This window comes from Hyalella azteca, unplaced genomic scaffold (genome assembly GCF_000764305.2).
Source record: "Hyalella azteca isolate HAZT.00-mixed unplaced genomic scaffold, Hazt_2.0.2 contig8701, whole genome shotgun sequence".
NCBI classification, from domain to species: domain Eukaryota; kingdom Metazoa; phylum Arthropoda; class Malacostraca; order Amphipoda; family Hyalellidae; genus Hyalella; species Hyalella azteca.
In genome coordinates, this window is record NW_025938787.1 from 74,353 (window position 1) to 92,875 (window position 18,523).

General features: G+C 38.6%; 1 protein-coding gene and 2 long non-coding RNA genes across 5 annotated transcripts; 2 read left to right on the forward strand and 1 right to left on the reverse strand.

Annotated features, from left to right (window-relative positions):
• Positions 1–396: 396 nt before the first annotated feature.
• Positions 397–2,474, forward strand: LOC108675972. Its single transcript, XR_001931152.2, has 3 exons — positions 397–478; positions 1,411–1,473; positions 1,880–2,474. It is a non-coding gene; the product is annotated as an uncharacterized LOC108675972 (long non-coding RNA).
• A 1,354-nt stretch (positions 2,475–3,828) lies between these two features.
• Positions 3,829–5,544, forward strand: LOC108675973. The gene is made up of 3 exons (XR_001931153.2): positions 3,829–3,983; positions 4,394–4,460; positions 5,275–5,544. It is a non-coding gene; the product is annotated as an uncharacterized LOC108675973 (long non-coding RNA).
• Positions 5,545–7,164: 1,620 nt separating this feature from the next.
• On the reverse strand, positions 7,165–12,591 carry LOC108675974. 3 transcript variants are annotated; one of them, XM_047881716.1, is made up of 3 exons: positions 12,523–12,591; positions 8,812–9,512; positions 7,165–7,782 (listed from the first exon to the last, which is right to left on the reverse strand). In XM_047881716.1, exons 2-3 carry the CDS (start codon positions 9,510–9,512, stop codon positions 7,626–7,628), a joined length of 858 nt encoding a protein of 285 aa, XP_047737672.1. In that variant the 5' UTR covers positions 12,523–12,591; the 3' UTR covers positions 7,165–7,625. The 3 variants fall into 3 exon arrangements, with proteins under 3 accessions (XP_047737672.1, XP_047737671.1, XP_018019518.1); XM_047881715.1 differs by lacking the exon at positions 12,523–12,591 and adding an exon at positions 11,620–11,754; XM_018164029.2 differs by lacking the exon at positions 12,523–12,591 and adding an exon at positions 11,436–11,754.
• Positions 12,592–18,523: the final 5,932 nt, after the last annotated feature.

Here is an 18,523-nt window from a genome sequence, read left to right on the forward strand (position 1 = left end):
GGCAATGAAAATGACGATGGCAATGAAAATGACGATGGCAATGAAAATGACGATGGCAATGAAAATGACGATGGCAATGAAAATGACTATGACAATGAAAATGACTATACAAATAATTATAATGGTTAAACCATGTTCCACGTGTCCGTCGCCAATGCAAGGAGGAAAATATTGTCAACCATGCCAACAAGTAACACATATTTGAGTAATGGCGAACAAGTAGAATTTTTTGCATAATTTTTCCCTGCAGCAATATAAAAAGTACGAGCATTGCCTCTAATGCGCACTTACATCAGACTTCATCGACATTTGATCGGCCTTGGGGTAATTTGATCGACCTTGGGGGAAGTCCATCACAGGAACAAAGGCAGGACGCGTTCTGAACGCCGTTGAGACGAGCGAGCGCGGGTATATAAAACAAGTGCAAGCGCAGGACGCTAGGACATTGCCTATCCAGTCGTCCTCTGGTAATCCTGTGGTGAGTATTATGATGTTTAATAATTTCAGTTTGAAATAATAGGCAATGCTCGTGTTGGAAATTCCTTTTTATGTTGTACTTGTGGGATGTGTGTTGAGATAATTTAGTTCTTTGTGTTTGAAATACTGCGTAGTAATTCTGTCGGTAATTGTTGCGCTAACGCTAAATGCATGTTCTGATGTTTTAATTATTTTTACTTGAAATAATCTCATGTTTTGAATTTATTCTCTCATGTTGTGAAGTTATGTTGTGATTTCGAGGTAATTGGTACGAAATAGTTTTCCATGCTTTAAGAATTTTATGTTCACCAGTAAAATAATAGAATGCGCAAGCGTTAATTTCCGGAGTAATATTTCTTTCTAGACTCTTGTGTATGTTACGCACGAAGCACTCGTGTAACTAGCTTTGAAATTGAAAAAAAATTGTAGCATTTTTATTGTAAGTAAAAGGTCTGTTGCGTTTGAGATAATATGATGGCCAAATCCTATGATAAAAATAAATATATATAAAAACAAATTTAACATATCATTCGAAAAAATCGATAAGTCATATTGACCAAATAACGACACATTTTTAGCACGTAGCAATGATATGTCACTTTGAGTGGCCAAATTGGGTCAGGGGCCATACTTTTAAAACTCGCTAAGAGAACGTAAGTACTTACGCACTATTTTCTTGTCTATTATTGGTGGATTTTGCTTGAAAGGCCGTCAATGATTGGCTGATGAACTTACGATCTCTTAACTGTTTTTGAACGTATAGACTCTAGTGTGTCACGACGCACAGTACATTATTGAGATTTGCCCTACTATAGCGACTTTCCCTATTCATGCATAAATGCCTTGAACTGTTTTTAGTTGGCAATGAGAAGTTCAACTATCACGTTTTCATACTGAATGCATTTAATAATGATTTATGAATTAATTTTCCAGATTTCCAGAGCCCCAACCGTACCCCTTTTTTTGGTATTATCAAAGTAACCTTTACATCAGCAGGTATGTGGTACAATACGTAAATAATTGTAATAGAATTACGAAGTTACGGAGTTTAAAATCGCTTGTTTTGTCGTAGTAACGCATTAAAAATACTACGCTCAATTTTGTTTAGTTTTCAGTCCATGCGTCAAGAAGTCAAGTGCAATACATCGTTAATGAACATCGTTACCCGGAATATATATAAAAAAGTATATATAAATACAAAAAACTATATATATATATATATAGCTCACTTTTGATGCGTAGTGGTGTTCCGTGATTGGCGCTTATCCACGGAACATAAGGCTATAAACCTGTTGAATAATTATTATACACGTATTTAAAATCAAATAATTGTATAATAACATTTATATCGCTCATCGAAACAATATGTGTACACTTTTCTGACCTCGACCTCGTGGTTCAGGTATGCCAGGTAACGACAGAAGTTTGGGTGATTTCACTACAAAGAGGGTTAAGGTGGTGAATGTGAATGTGAGGAAGGTGATCAAATGGAAGGGTCCTCGAACGGGACCGCCAAAACCCGCACTCCCAGCAGGCGCATCTAAGGCGGGCTTTGAAAAGCGTAACTGACCACGGTGAAGAAGGCAACCGTATCAGGAGCAGTTCTTCGGTGGTCTCCACCTCTTACAGGGCTGAGCAGACCAGTGCTCCAGTTCTCACCAGTAGATTGAATATTCAGTTTTATCACTAATATGATCGGCAACTTACTGAAAATTTTCTATAGAAATGAATTGTGATAACTTCATTGCTGCTGATGTTATTCGAAGATGTTTGCCATGCATTCCAACGTAGATTTGAATGTTCAACTTGGGGCTTCATATAAATGAAATAGTTCTAACACTACGAAATTATGTTCATTTTCCATCATTTTGAGCCGCTAAAACAGTTACGTATCTTTAATATGAAGAAAATTCTTCTCTAATGCAGGTCATATGTTTCTTCACTACTATATATCTTCACTTCTTTCGTGATTCGGTGAATAAATTTTTCCTTTTTAGGATGAGACTTTTTATTGTTACCTTTTCGGTTCCCGGTAGTTACACTCCTCGCTAGGGACAAAGCACAAACCCATCCCGTTCATGCCAGCAAGTTTACCATAACTAGATCTTTATACCAAATTAACTTATTTCATAGCCAATCACACACATATATCCAGTATTATGATTACGTCCTTCCTATGTTTGTCTCATAGAGATGGCGGTTTAGAACTGAACTAATATGAATTCACTTGATTTCTTCTTGTCTAGCTTAACAGTAGATCCAATTAATTTCCCATATCGGAAGTGTCGCGAAGAAGTATGCATTCTGAAGTGTCACATAGCTGCGTACGTGTATATAATGTATGTTAGCTGCCAGCACTTCCCTATAACACACTTTAATAGTCCTTCGTTTATATATACTAACCAAATACTAGTCACGTTAGATCATTACTATTGCAAATTGCTGGCGAGAAATCGTTGAGCATTGACAGTATCGCAGTTGCAGCGCTGACGGCTGACAACTCGTCCAAGAATTCCGATAAAACCTACCCATTAATCAAAATTATCAGTCATAAGATAGCATCATCAGTAACTTGAAAGAGGCAGTTGAATGCAAAATAGTAGAAAATAATACATTTTGATTACAAATATATCCGTCGAAACACAAATATTCAAATCTTCTTCAACATATAGATTTGTTGAATAAGGTGGGAAATATTAGAATAATGAACGGAATCATTTATTCGAACATTTGCAGTCATTGGCTAATGAAACACATCCGAACACATAACCCAAAAAAATGGGCTGTTCGTAACGATTACTGTGCAAACAAATGTACAGTACTGCGGTGACTGTTACAATAGTCCAAATACCCCATTTCTTATAATAGTTTATATCTCATATGATGAGGGAATCAATAAATTCGAATCCACTGACGTGTGATAGATAACACTTTGTTATCTATTAGACTATTATGTTTATAATATTGTACGGTCATATACTGTGAAACAGCTAAGGATTAGGTTTGGGTATAAGGGCAAGTGCTCTTAAATACTCACGAAAGTAGCTGATAAATAATGATTATTAACGTTCTGTAGAAATATTTTTGTTTGTATGTATTCAATTTATTAGGTACTTTATTAATTATTTTTCAGTTAGGCGTGGATAACTCGAATACGGCGAAGTTGGCGAACCCAGTAACCCTGAGTGCATTGAGTCCGATTTAAAACAATGCCTGAAGCGTGTGAACGTCGATAAAGCATTCTGGTTAGTACTGTCAACAACAATTAAAATGCCAACGAGTACCAAATTGTTTTCATTATGGAGCACGAGAAACAAAAGAATCGTAGTTACCGATTATTCATCAGCTTTTATCGACAATTGATCTATCAAGGACAACGTTCATCGACGAAACGCAGACTGAACGCGTTTTGAACTTCGTTCAGACGAGCCAGTGCAGGTATATAAGCAGCCCACGGGCGGGCCGAGAGGATATTCTCTGCCAACTCGTCCAACGACAAGCACGTGGTGAGTGTAATGATAATTCAATCTCGTGTACTTGAAAAACTGCAGAATAATCGCGTTTGTGATGTAAATTATGTTATCCTTACGGCTATAACTTGATAGTTTTATTGATGAATCGGCAATAACTTGATAGTTTTGCGTGCGTTTAGAATTAAATGTTCACTCTAAACGACTAGAATCGAATTTTTCTAGTGGTCACTCCTGCGAAAATCATCTTTATGACAATTTAATACGTTTTTCAGGGGTGGTTAGTGCATATAATATCGAGATTTGTCTTTCTCTCGACTGCCTTTAATCTTGAATGCCTCGATGCGTTTTTAGTACGCAATGAGATGCTTAATGGATAGTGGTAGTTTCATTCTCTGTTTTTTAGTTACGTACGAAAAATATTTATTAATGTTTGAATTTTCCAGATTCCCAGGCCTTAGCAGACGACGTTCTTTGGTGACTACTTATTAACAATAACCGTTATATAAGCAGGTAAGGAGCTTGAATGTAAATATTTGTGCTTGAATTACAAAGTAATGTAGACCAACATAGCTTGTCGTTTGGCTTTATTAAAGCTTAAGAAAATATTCCGCTAAATTTGTTTCTATCTGCAGTTATTTTATATATAGAAGTTAACCATAATGCGTCGATAGAATAATATAGGTAATAGACGATCTATATTAACACGATATTCAAGGAATTTAAAAGCAAAGAAAACGCCAAGTAAATTCAGTTGACAAGCTAGAAAATGAAAACAATCATTATAATTCAAAATCCAAAGTCATATATTAATACATAAAATTGACAAATGAAAGACAAATCAACCTTAAATCGAAAACAAGCCCTCACGGAACACAGTTTTCAATGTCGATATGGTGAATTTACTTGGCGTTTTCTTTGCTTTCAATCTCCTTGTTGACTTGCGTTTTAAGCAGACTGATTAAACAAGTACTTATACACGATATTCAAATCTTCACCGTTCTCGCGGATACAGCAATTTTTTTCATGGAAGACTTCTGAATAGGGAAACAATAGACACGAGAAGATAATCCTTACTTTAGAAGGGTTTTGTTGTAAGTTGTATTTATGCTTTAATAAACTTATTAGAATTTTTTTTAATATCAGATGGAAAACACAGTTTTAATGCGTAGTGATTGATTGATAAGTCAATATCGTGTTTATTATAAAGAAAAATAAGGCAGTAAACCTGGTAAATAATCACTACATAAAAATTAAGTTGATTATGCAATTATTCCAGGTATTTTTCATTGAATTACGCTATTCTGAACTCGATTTCGTGGTTCAGGGATGCCAGGCGGCGGTGGCAAAGGCGGCGGTGGTGGTGGCGGTAAAGGTGGTGGCGGCCAGGTGGCGCGGTCTTCAAGTGGCGCCGTCAAATGCCACGGCGGCGGCGCAGTCAAGTCCAGCACCCAAGTCCGCACGTCCTACGGCCCTGGCAATGCGTCCGTGACCACGGCCAAGACGGCCACCGTCAGGAGCGGTCCTGCTGGGGTCTCCACCACGTACAAGGCTGTGCAGACCAGCTTCAACCCCCACCATTAAATTGCCTGCTAGACCACACACCATTAAATTGTCTGCTAGACTATGCCTCTTCAGACCAGCTTCGTTCTACACTATTAGATTGTCACTTGGGCATTTCTTTCTACATTTTCGGCAACTAATTCAAAAGTTACTTCAGAAATGAATGCGTATCAACGTTTTCGCTGCGGCGTTGTAGAAACGGAAGCAATTAGTAGGTCGAAAAAATTTCTTCAATTTATTTTGCCTAAATTTGCATCCTCGATGACAACTTGTTGGTTTGTAGTTCATGTTGTCATGGATGTTACTTACCAATCATTCCGTAATTGAGTGAATTGCACAACTTGAGGCATCATATGGAAACAAAGATACAATAACTCCTGAATTATTTTCTTGTTATCATTTCAATTTTTTTACGTATCCCCAAAAGTAAGTTTCATAATATATCAAACGGATTTTTTGGTGTTTTATTTTAGCTCGCTTGATAATTATTGCAGTAAAAAAATTTCAACTTGCTGCTATCTTCATTACATTGGAGATGCGGTGGTGAATAAATTTTTCCTCTTAAAGATTATAACTTTCATTGTTACTCTCAGATTCTTTGTTGTTACGCTCGTCGGCCGGCACTTCACATGAGTCGTGCATTAGGGTACGCACACAGTGAAAGCAGGTTGCCAGCGTGCTGGTTACCTGCTCAGGTTGGCGCCTGAAACCATAGAATAAAGAAGCCTATTCGTACAGGTTTTCACTGTGAACACTTACATTATTATCCTATGTTCATTCTTGTGGCAGGTTGGAGCAGGTTGCCCGCGCGGGCAAATCTGCTTTCACTGTGTGCGTACCCTTAGTCGTCTACCAAGCGCTTGATTCATTCATTGATGTGGTTTATGTTTCCATGGAAGTCCCGATTTAGGTACTGCAATTGGTACCGGAGTTACATCACAGACTAGTTCAAGGTTGCCAGTGCCACCTCTTAACCAAATTAAATTTTAGTCGAGAAAGAAACGATTTGGTTTCATTGTATTTGATTTTACATTGGATCTTCGTTTTATCCGAATTGAAGAGTCATCAATGAAAAATGAATGTGGTCTCGTTGAAATACTTGAACGATTGCACGATTTTACATTAATGTTACGAAACTCGTCTTATCACTTGGTTTAAATAGAAAATCGTCCAGTTTTTCTAGCATTTTTGCCCGCTGTTGAATGGAGTGAATAGCTGTCGCGAAATTATCTGGAAGACATTTTAGTCTTCGCTGATCGAGGAAGTATCTTCTCTGAACAATAAAAGTCATCGGCCAATGATAACACGTCATCAATGCACTTGCAACGGTATTGCTTTTAGTTGATGAACAAACTTAAGCACCTAACTGCCCTTAGTTTGAATACAAGGGCTGTATTATCTATACTCGCTCAAGCACACATAGCGGCCGAGATTTCGACTGTCATCGAAGAGTTTTGCTGTAAAAGCTGACGTTGATTGGCTCACAAGGTTACTAACGCAATTTTTTATACAAACTCAAAGATTTGGGGTCTTTCTTTCCACATTTTTTCAGTAGCCGCCTCACTCACCAGTTGGCATCGTCAGGGGCTTGGACATCGAGAGGAAGACGCGTTCATTCAGAACTTTCTTTTATTAATAGGGATTAAAATACTAATTAATTTACTTATATTTAGAAAAAAACATATAAATTGCAGGAAGGTAAAAAACAAACTACCCGCAAAAAACACAAGGTAGGTCAATGTTATAAAATGTTGAAAAAGCTTCTGATTGAGTCAGAAGCTTGTCTCTATTTTAATTTAATTTTTTCAAGAGTTCACACTTCGTCAAATGTACAAATGTAGTAAATAATATCAATAACTCTACTGCTTTTTCAGTTTAACTGCCAATGTCTTAAAAAAATATTCAGTATTTCGTTATTTGTAATCCAGGGAGACCGAGGCTCGCATGTTTTTTTTCTTACGGAACCAAATACTAGAAAAGATCCAATGAATGTTTTCATCAATGCCAGTGACCTACGACGCCGCTTGCTGAGGGACTGCACTGATCTTAATTGCTCAACACCGAGATTATTCATCATTCATGCAGTTAATGCTGAACGTTCACGATTTAAATTATTTATGCAGTTGAAGGTGAACGTTCAAGAGGTACACTATTCAAGCTGTTAATGACGACCGTTCCAGGAGTCGCCCGACTGAGCGCCTTGAATGTCTCGAACGAACGCCTGTCGCTGTAGTGCACGAAAGGCATCCGGCACGACGCCACTGTGCAACGTCTGCAAGTTAAAAATATCTCATTATTGAAAGCATAGAACCTTGCTGCAAACAATCAATTTTCTCACGATATTTCATTTCGAGCGCAATTTACCGTAGGCAAAATTAGTAGGCTTAGTCAAGGGAAAATTTAACATGAATGTAGAAGAAAATAATACCGCCAGGCGCCTGACAGATGGTTTGTTATGCTTCATTCGTTATTTAAGTAACATTAAGTCTAGTATTTGAAAATGCTCAATTGTTGGTTGATTTTTGGGCAATTAATACAGTGATAGTTGGTTGCCGTTACCTACGTCACGTAACACAAATTTTGATGACATAATTGGATTTTCGTCTTCTGAAACAAGAGGCTTGAATGCCACTCAATCGACTCAAACAATAATTTTAATAAATATTTGCGCCGCATCATTACTGAATTTTTCGAAACATCCTGAATAACATCCTGAAATTAAACGAATTTCTCTCAATGCTTCATTTTAAGTAGCCTGCTCCGCTCTGGGTCTTCGCAGTTCGCCATTTGTGGCGAGTCAGCAAACGCGTCGGATCTGAGATACGAGACGGCAAATGCGAAGCTCACATTCGCTCCCGCGCTTCTTTTCAACGTCTACAAATTTTGGAGCGAGAAAGCTGATGAAAAGGAATCGAGTTGCTATAAAACTATCTTTCATAGATGATTTTACGAATTTTTTATTTTTATATCCAGGCTTCCTGATTGTAATCTAAACGAAACGGGAAAAATCAAATTATTCTCAAGTTATTTAATTTTGACGGAGTATTTTTTATAGTCACTGGTAGATTAATATCTTTAGTCTCTGGTAGCCTAGCTAGTTTAAACTTCATTTATTATAATCTTTCAATCCATGAGGCCTAATCTCTTTTAATTATTACAAGTCTTACCTATATAAACTTCATTTATAATAAAATTCAGAAAAAATGACAGGCATATAATGGGGTTCTGCTGAAGATCACTTCTGGTTGAATAATATTCAGTTTTACTCTCAACTAATAATTTAACTAAAGTATAAACTCACAAGTCTAAACTCCGTTTGAGGAACCTGAAGCACCGTGGGCAGTACAGATGCGGGCAGTGGCACACGAAGACGAAATTGTAGTCCTCGCGTTTCAGGAAATCGCTGTCCAGGCAGAAGTTGCACACGTGTCCGCCCTGGGCGCTAAAAAATTCATCGGCCGTTTCGTGTGCTTGGAATATGCTGTGCATACATTCTGGGAGAGGGACGCTGGAGTTGTGTTCGCGAATTAAAAACTTCTGCGGAGGAGATCGGTTATAATCTAATATGGCCGTCCTCATGGCGTGTGGTAACGGAGCTTCAGCAGGATCATGTGCAACTTTTTCCCGATTTAAGATTATAGACTTTGCGATGTATTTGAGTTTCGCAAGACAAACCGCGAGTCTTACTTCTAAAATTTTCAGATATCTTCTCTCAGCCTCGCACGCGACGTTGAATTTATTAGGCGTGTAGTATTCGATGGTTATGAACATCAGACCTTGGCGTATATAATGCACCTGCTCAAACAGATTTACGTCACCAGGTCGGTAACCTTTGTACGTCTCTCGAAACGTCGTGTGCAGAATTTTGCAAATCTTCTCTATGGCTACGAGGAGTTGGATGGCCTCTTGCCCCACCAGCATCTTGCGAATTTCCCATCTGCAGGATCTGAAGAAGACATCCGATGGATGTACCAAGGAGCACAGCAGCAGTAGCGAGCGCATCTGCATGGTATGGGGAAAGCAGGGTTAGTGGCAGGCAGCCTGGCGTCACAAGTGTCATAAACTAGGCAGCCTGGCGACACAAGTGTCATAAACGCTGCAGCCTGGCGACACAAGTGTCATAAACGCGGCAGCCTGGCGACACAAGTGTCATAAACGCTGCAGCCTGGCGACACAAGCGTCATAATCGTGGCAACCTGTGTCGCGGCAGTCTAGCGACACGAGTATACCATGTGTGCAAAGAGGCACATTAAGCTATAGGAATGGCATGATAGAATGTGACCCAGGCAGCACGCGTAAACAGTGTCACATTTTGTCGTCTTGCAGGTCAGGCAGTCGCGAGTCACGAACATATGCTCCTCACGCAGCCGTTCACAGACATACGAAACGTGGACGTCTGGTGTTCTTGGCTTGCAGACCTTCACTACGGATATTACTTTAAAAAATCCAGGGATTGTTAGATACAGTAATCCCTCGCCTACCCCGGGTGTCACGTTTCTGACCTCGGCCGCTGTAGGAGGAAATTCCACGACGAGGAATTGATCGACTGATAGTACTAAGTACTAAGATATAGATAATTATAATGAATTTTTTAATAAATTTTCATTGATTTAAGCGTTTACAAAACTCCTCACACTCCTACCGCCGACCGAGTTCCACAGGCTGTTTTATATCAGACTTATTCAGTAAATATCCGCGAATAATAATATTATTAAATATTCTCATAAATATCGTTGAAAACGCGATGAAGCTAAGCCGCTGATAATTGGTAAAGGTAGAAATAGTTAGGGATTGCTATAATTGTTATGGGACAAAATGTTTGAATATTAAACGGAGTTAATAATGTTAAACCAATATCGAAGCAAATAGCAGCCACTTTGTTGTTGTACTTCTTAGACATCTTAGTAATTTACGAATTAGGACGAGAAAGCGAAATCTCACGACACTGAACAAAGGCAGCTACGTATTTAATTGGTTTCACTTACTCAAACCAAATATGAATAGCCAAAAACTTCACACTTGACAATTGGGACATTGCAGATCGGAAAAATTAATTCAAAAGACTGAGTTACACTTGGTCGAGTTCAGTAAATACAAAGATTTTGCCATCTCATTCCAACCTTTCCACTATGCGCAATCGCTTGCATTCCACGAATTCCATCCGGTGCCACATTTTCCCAATAATGAAAATTGGCTCAGGATTCCAGCTATGGCCTTCAGTGGACAAGATTGGCGACCAGACATTCAAATGAAAGGCTCAAGAGGAACGCAGCCTCGGCCAATCTGACCAGCTTTTGACATAGACCAAGTACGATAACAGATACTGATAACTTTTCGAAATGTACAGGAAGATGTGACTGCGAATGAAATTTTAGTCAAAGACGTTGCAGAAGAAGAGGGAGATCGTCCTAAGCCTGTAATTTAGCATTCGACCATAAGTATGTGAGACAAATGGGAGTGAAAAAGTTACATTTGACTCGATTTATATGGATTCAATCAGGGCTGAGGCTCCATAATAGACTCCGCTTATAAGGACCCAATCAGGGTTAAGGTATCCCTGCCTTAGGGTACCCATGCACAGTGAAAGCAGGTTGCCAGCGTGCTGGTTACCTGCTTAGGCTGGCGCCTAAAATTGAAATAATAGGCCTGGCGCTGGCCTATTCGTACAGGTTTTCACTGTGAACACTTACATTATTATCCTATGTTCATTCTTGTGGCAGGTTGGATCAGGTTGCCCGCACGGGCAAACCTGCTTTCACTGTGTTTATAATTAAGCGGCAGTTCATCGCAGTTTAAACTAATACAAATAGACTCCGTTTTTTCACGTAAAGGACTAATTCTAATAAGCTGAGCACCTTTCTGCAATATTTTAATCCTATTTAATGCTGAATGTAGTTCATATATCTGAATTTAAAAGTTTCAAACCTGCATTTTAATGGTGGCTTGGGGAGAATCTGCCTGCACGACCACCGCATCCAGCGCAACAGCCATCGTCTCTGGGAGCTGCATCCTCGGGGTTGAGCCTCGGTATCTTAATTTGCACAGCTTTCGCGATAAAGTATGCAAGAATACCTAAAATTTGTATATAATTTAAAAGATAATCACTTACGTATAGTGTAATTTGATGTTGATACCGGGCTGAGCAATTGTCAATTTTATATCTGTGATAAATAAGAAAATTCTTCGAAAGATGCAAGTATAACTGATCAAAATAAATCTCGCAGAAGGCAATTGTTGAACGAAATATCGCTTAAATAGAATCACAGAAGCAAAGAACCCGAAGTCACTATATCAGGCGCTGCAACATTAAGAACTTCTGTGGCAGCATCCTCAGCACTTTCGAGCCGCACTTTATTTACTGCCAAAAACTTGGGGCCGGCCAAGATTGCGACAGGTCGAAGACCTCTAGACCTCAGAGAACACTCAGAAAATTTAACGGATAATATGGTCCAAAAATAAAAGATTCAATGCACTTAGCACTACAACTTGCTTTTTTCGTGCTAAACTTAGGATGACCCACGCAAGGACAAAAATTGTATCGCTATTTGGGTAAAGTTGCCGGTTCAACCCCGGCGATGTCACAGATCGTATTAAAATCGGCGAAATGGCCAGGTGCCTGAATGTAGCAAGATTGAAACAGTGAGCCGCGGGTTCGAAAACCCATTGAGCTATAAGAATTCTGTAATCTCTAGAATTTGTAGCAGGCCATATATTAGGTCTAATGAACGCTGACACCCATACCGCGATAACTAATAACGGCACAAACTTCGCTACTCAAGTTTAAAACGACACAAATTTTGGGGGGTTTGCCCAACTCAAAATTAAAAAAAAAATTGGATTCACCGCGTGACTTAGTTAAGGAAAGCAGGATGGCAAGTTCACAGAGTAAACTTTTTAACTTAAACTGAATGGAAAACACGTCATCAGGGAGCATTATTCGGGTATCGAAAGTCACACGGCCGTCATTAATGTCATCATCAAATAAGAACAATTTGTCCTAAAAGATACTGACCTAAACTTCGTGTGAAGCTTAGAAAAACCTAGCCACTTTTTGCATTACTTGAAAACAAAATAAAATCATTTCTCACCAGTACTAAACATGCGCCGTGATTCAAATGCAACGGCGAGACCGTTGTCGTTGCCGGATAGTCGAATCCAGGATACCGTCCGCTAACACGGATACTAAAATGGTTGCTGGTTTATAATAGAATAGAATAGAATAGAAGTGTCGGCGTTGAAGACATAGGCCCATGGCCTGTTGCCGATTCTTGAACTTTTCGTGACTTGATTCACAAGGGATCCGGTCTTTGGAACCCGATCTTTCCATAACTGACGATTGATTGAGATAGCTGCTGGACTTATTGCCTGCTCCGTAATTTGCTAGGCATTTTAAGACTGAACATATGCTCCTGCATAGCTTCGTCTAGTCTGTTTTTGAAGATGTTCATACTTGGAGCTTCAACGATGCTATCAGGGAGGCTGTTCCACATGTCGGTGACTCGAAGCGAGAAGAAATGTTGTCGCATGGATGTGTTCCAACGCTGTTTTTTTAGTTTATAGCCGTGGCCCCTGGTGTTGGTTCTTGTTTCAAATTCTAGTAATCCTTCTGACACCTTGTATAAGCCATGAGTATATTTGTATACTTCAATGAGGTCCCCACGCAGACGTCGATAATGGAGGCTTGGAAGCTTCATAATCTTTAATCTTTCCTCATAGGACTTGCCTTTCAAGCCCGGAACTATCCTTGTTGCGCGTCTTTGAACACTCTCTACTAAATTTTTGTCCTTTTCAAATTTGAAATTAATGAATGGATACCAAATGGTATATAACCAGTAACCATAACCACGGATACCAAATGGTTTATAATGAAGTGAAACTTCATTATAAAGGATTTAGCATTGACAGCGATCAGATTTTGGATTTTTTCAGTAGACTTTATAAACTAAACTCAATGGATCGCAAATTTGAGACGTTATTTTTTGAATGCAGAAGATTGTAGCGTTCGTGACTAAATACCTGAACGCAGTGTGTCGTAAATTTCGGTAATGGCCCGGATAGACAAATAGGGCAACATGGGGCAGCGCGCCCCCCACTTTTTTTAAACTAAATTTTTTATTAAGTTTTAACTGATACGAGGTGGTTCTTTGTTTTGTTTAAAGGTGCAACTAATGAGGAATGTATGATGTGAATTAGGCGCCTATGGCGTTATTCAATTTTTAATGAAACACTATTTTGTAAAAAGTGTCAAAATGGGCCGATTGCCCCCCCTTTGGGGCAATGGGCCCATTGGCTTGGGGCAAGGCGTCCACCCTTGGACCATTTACCACAATTGCATAATTTTCGTTTAAAAATGATAAAATAACACTTTACAGTTAGAAATAAGAAAAAATGTATTAAAAAATATGACATTCATTAATTTATTAACAATTCAAAAAATCATATCCTTAACATGAAAAAAATATACCCTTGGGTTAAAAAATCTATCACTGACGTGAAAAAAAATATTTCATTGACATAAAAATATATATCCTTGACTTGAAAAATATATTCTTGCGACAAAAAATTCGTCCTGACATGAAAAAATGTATTCTTGACTAGAAAAAATATATTTAGTTGATCAGAAAAAAACTATGTTCCAGTTTTGCCCATAATCCAGATATTATGTGCAGAGAATTCGTACCTAATCGTGATTTCAGCTAACACCATAAAAACTCATCAACTTTTGGCTCATTGGTGTTGACTGAAATCAACTTTTGGCAAGGCAAGAGTCAGTAACTCGATGAGGGGTCATAAATACGCATAACTAGAAACTAAACCTGCTGCCTTGAGGCGGCAAATCGAAAAATCATGCAATATGAAGTGTGATTGGTAATTCAAAAGCTAGTCATAGTTTTGAAAAGGTCATTGAGACAAATCTAATGATGTATAACACAAGACTTCCCCATGGGCGCTTTGCCCCGTGACACACGTGGGCCCGTTGCCCCCACTAGGTATCATTTCAATTTATATCGTGTCAACATTTTATTTAAAAAGCTAATATTCTAAACTTGATCTCAAAATTATCCCTATAAATATTACTTTCAAAATATAATTCACAGTAATTTCACAAGCTTCATCTATAGTATTCGAAAACAGTTTTATTTAGCAGCAAAAAAAAACCTTTATCTGGGCTGAAACAGTTATCCACAAATATCTTAATAACGCAAACACTTAGCAAAACGTAAATCCGTACACTTCATCCCAGTGAAACTGTCGACCGGCGGTAGAGAACACGGACCAATATCTGCAATACCTAGCGAGAAACCCGCTATGGGCCCATGACCCGCAGTGGGCTCGCTGCCCCATGTTACCCTATCAATGGCGGTCAATATGAAAAACGCCAATTTTTTTAAACCAAGATAAAGGAGGATAATAAAATTTTCGTTGTCAATTAACTTTCAAAATAAAAATTCTTTAATGAAGACTCGATCAGAGTTATTAAATGTTCATCTTCAAATATCGTACATCGAGTAGAATTTTCGATTTTAAGTGAGGTTTTAGGAAGACGACTCAAACGAAATGAATGGTATATTTTTGCATGCGTCTCGCAAATTCATATTCTTTGCGTAAATTATTATCGTTTGTGTTGTATTACCACCAAAAACACAGAGGACGACCCCACACCAACCTACCCTACAATTAAGAGTCTTCACGCCAGCTTCCATCGCCATTATTAGTCTCAACTCCATTTAAACTTACAAAATAAACGACATTTGACATCCCAATTAGTGGTCCCCCAAGGGATATATGTTACACAGCTTTTCTCGGGATCAAAGGGCTGCTAAAGAGGTCAGATATCAGGATCATATTCTTATCTTCCTACAAATATAAATCGGCGACGATCCGTTTACATCAACCTGCCCCTGCTTCATGTACAAAACGGTACGTAAGATTTATATCGTACTGAACACTATACATCGGAGAAGCAGTGGTACCGTTTCTCTGTTTATATATCATCCTGTGGTCATCAAAGATATAGTTATATTTGATTATAACACAATAATTCGAGAGCAACTTCGCTTTCTTCATAGATTTTTTTATGAGAAGGGTAGAGGCAGATATCATTTATAGTTTACTATGCCATGGGCTATTGATGGCTTTAAAATGCGTGAACTCCAGATATAAAATATATCACATTTATTCACTTCTGAACGATCTATCTTTTATACGCACAAAAAATAAACTTTGTTTTATCTTATTTAAACATAATAACAATTTCAGATCAAAGCTAAGCCACATAAATGGAGTAATTAACACCATCTGCAACATAAGCCACAGTCAAGGACGGCAGCAAATCGCACAGGCGAAGCTCGCGCTCATCACGAGCTAATCACTGGAAAGATTTCCTGCACTCAGAGGAATGAGTGAGAGTTTGTCCGCATATCGATAGACTTATGGCACTTTCACAGGTAATCCTTACCGAGTTTGACCCGCAGATAGGTGAACCAGTGCTACGTCCATTCCCATCTCATGTTGTGAGTGTGAAAGTGAGTCACTATTAGGACACAATTAGGATATTCATATATCTCTCATCTTGTTGTAGATGCGCTATACTCTCGTCTTTTGTTGTCCACGTTCACGCATGACTATTAGAATGCAATGCATTCACTACCGTTCTTTTTTAATGCTTAACTTCTGGAGTGATCACTGAAGTGCGCACTGTGACCTGTTTTGATTTGCTAATGTGTATCTGAGTACCAGTATTTCATTTAATTCATTGTACGTCATGCTCAACTCATTGTGCTTGCTCACAAATTACCGCAATGCTATGTTTAGTTCATCTCGTTCAGAGTGGTGGGTTAGTTCCGTGATTTACTCAGTAGTTCACCTGGTTGGAATACCAAGATATAAAACTATAGTACGCAAGTAACTTTTGACTCGAAGTGGTAGGTGATTTAGTTAGGATTGTAATATCGACTGGAAATTAAATCCTCCTTAGAATGTTCTGGATAAAATACACGTATTGCTCGATCGACCTTAGCTCTGTTGCTGTGGTAATAATGGGTTGGAATTTGAATTCATGTATTTGTGTTTGGTAATTCCAGGTGGATGTGGGCTTCAGGTTATCTTTAATCCCGTTTTTTTCCACGTATAAAAAATTCGAGGTTGCTGCTGGAGCAGAGATTTGATGAAGAAGGCTGTCGCCAATAATCAGTAACGCCTACGTTTGTGGAGATCTCTGGCTAAGGACCCCAGAATCTCGACGCTAATGAACTGATGCCGATTAATCAGTGCATATTTGTCAGACGATAGCCGTTCTGGTTTTGGGACAAGGGGCCATACTTTCAAAACTCTCTAAGTAAGCGTAAGTACTTACGCTCTATTTTCTTGTCTATGATTGGTGGATTTTGCTTGAAAGGCCGTCAATGATTGGCTGATGAACTTACGATCTCTTAACTTTTTTTGAAAGTATGGCTTCAGGTCCTTATCTCACCCACTGGAATTTTAGAAGGAAACTCAGATGCTTCAGCGATTTCCACCTTGGAATACTTTTGAATACTTTTTTTTAATTGCGTGCTTGATTCGGTTGTAGAGTAATTGTCTTAATTGATAGCGGGGAGGGGGTGGGAGGGGACTATTCGTCACGTTTTCTCTAGGTAGTTTATCAGCTTCTCTAATATAACCTGTATAGCCTGGATTTATCAAATTTCATTGAGTTTGACCAGTTTCTTCAAATTTATCGCTATCCCGCCGGGGGTAGCTAATGTATGTTGAAGCTCTCCGGCAACATTGCGGCTGTGAAAGTGAGTCACTATTCAGACAAAATGGCAAGTGAATTTTTCTGGTTGCACATATGGTGACCTAGTCTCCACATCACAGTTCGTCTGCCAGCGCTTCAGCACATCACACTAATATTTTAGCGCGTGTTCAGAAATACCTAATCATTTTTAAGTTTTTTTATTGAAGATACTGATTAATATTTATAATTGATTTGCTACTTTAATTTTGATGCTCTTAATTCAGTCATTACCGGCGGTCAAAGGTCACGTCACTCGTGCGGCTTGTAACGTTGTTCCTGTATTATATGTTATGTTGTATTGTTACAACATGTCACTCTGTATCGCTACAACATGACATGACATGTCAAATCGTTGCAATATGTCACGCTGTACCGTTACAATATGTCTCGCTGTACCGTTACAATATGTCACGCTGTACCATTACAATATGTCACGCTGTACCGTTACAATATGTCACGCTGTACCGTTACAATATGTCACGCTATATCGTTACAATATGTCACGCTGTACCGTTACAATATGTCACGCTATATCGTTACAATATGTCACGCTATATCGTTGCAATATGTCACGCTATATCGTTACAATATGTCACGCTATATCGTTACAATATGTCACGCTATATCGTTGCAATATGTCATGCTATATCGTTACAATATGTCACGCTGTACCATTACAATATGTCACGATATATCACTACAATATGTCACGCTATATTCTAGCGTGTTTCCCTCTGACCGGTGTTGGCTGGAGCCTCCACTTACGACTGAGCCTCAGGGATTGCCGCGGGAAACTCGCCTGAGTGACGGACTACTAAACGCTTGAATAACACATAAAATACAGACACAATGTGTGTGTTAGCTGAATATTCTCCTGGGTATTGATTAAAACAAAATACATGGACACACGTGTGTGTTTGCTGATTATTCTCCTGGGTTTATCTAATCAAGATATTTTATTATTCATCCTGCCTTACATCAAATTTTCCCCTGGAGTTTTCATTGTAACTGATTTCTTTTTTACAAACTTAAAATACAAACAAATGCATTTAGGCGCCAAGTATATACGCAAAAAGTTTCACGGTAAAATAAATATTTATAGTAAATAAATTATGGACTATATTGCACTAGAGAGAATACACTACAGTCTTGAATGTACTAGAGTCTTGAACTGTCAGCGATCTGTAGGTGTTGCATCACGCCGCCTGGTGCATGTGAATACAAGTGTTCAATA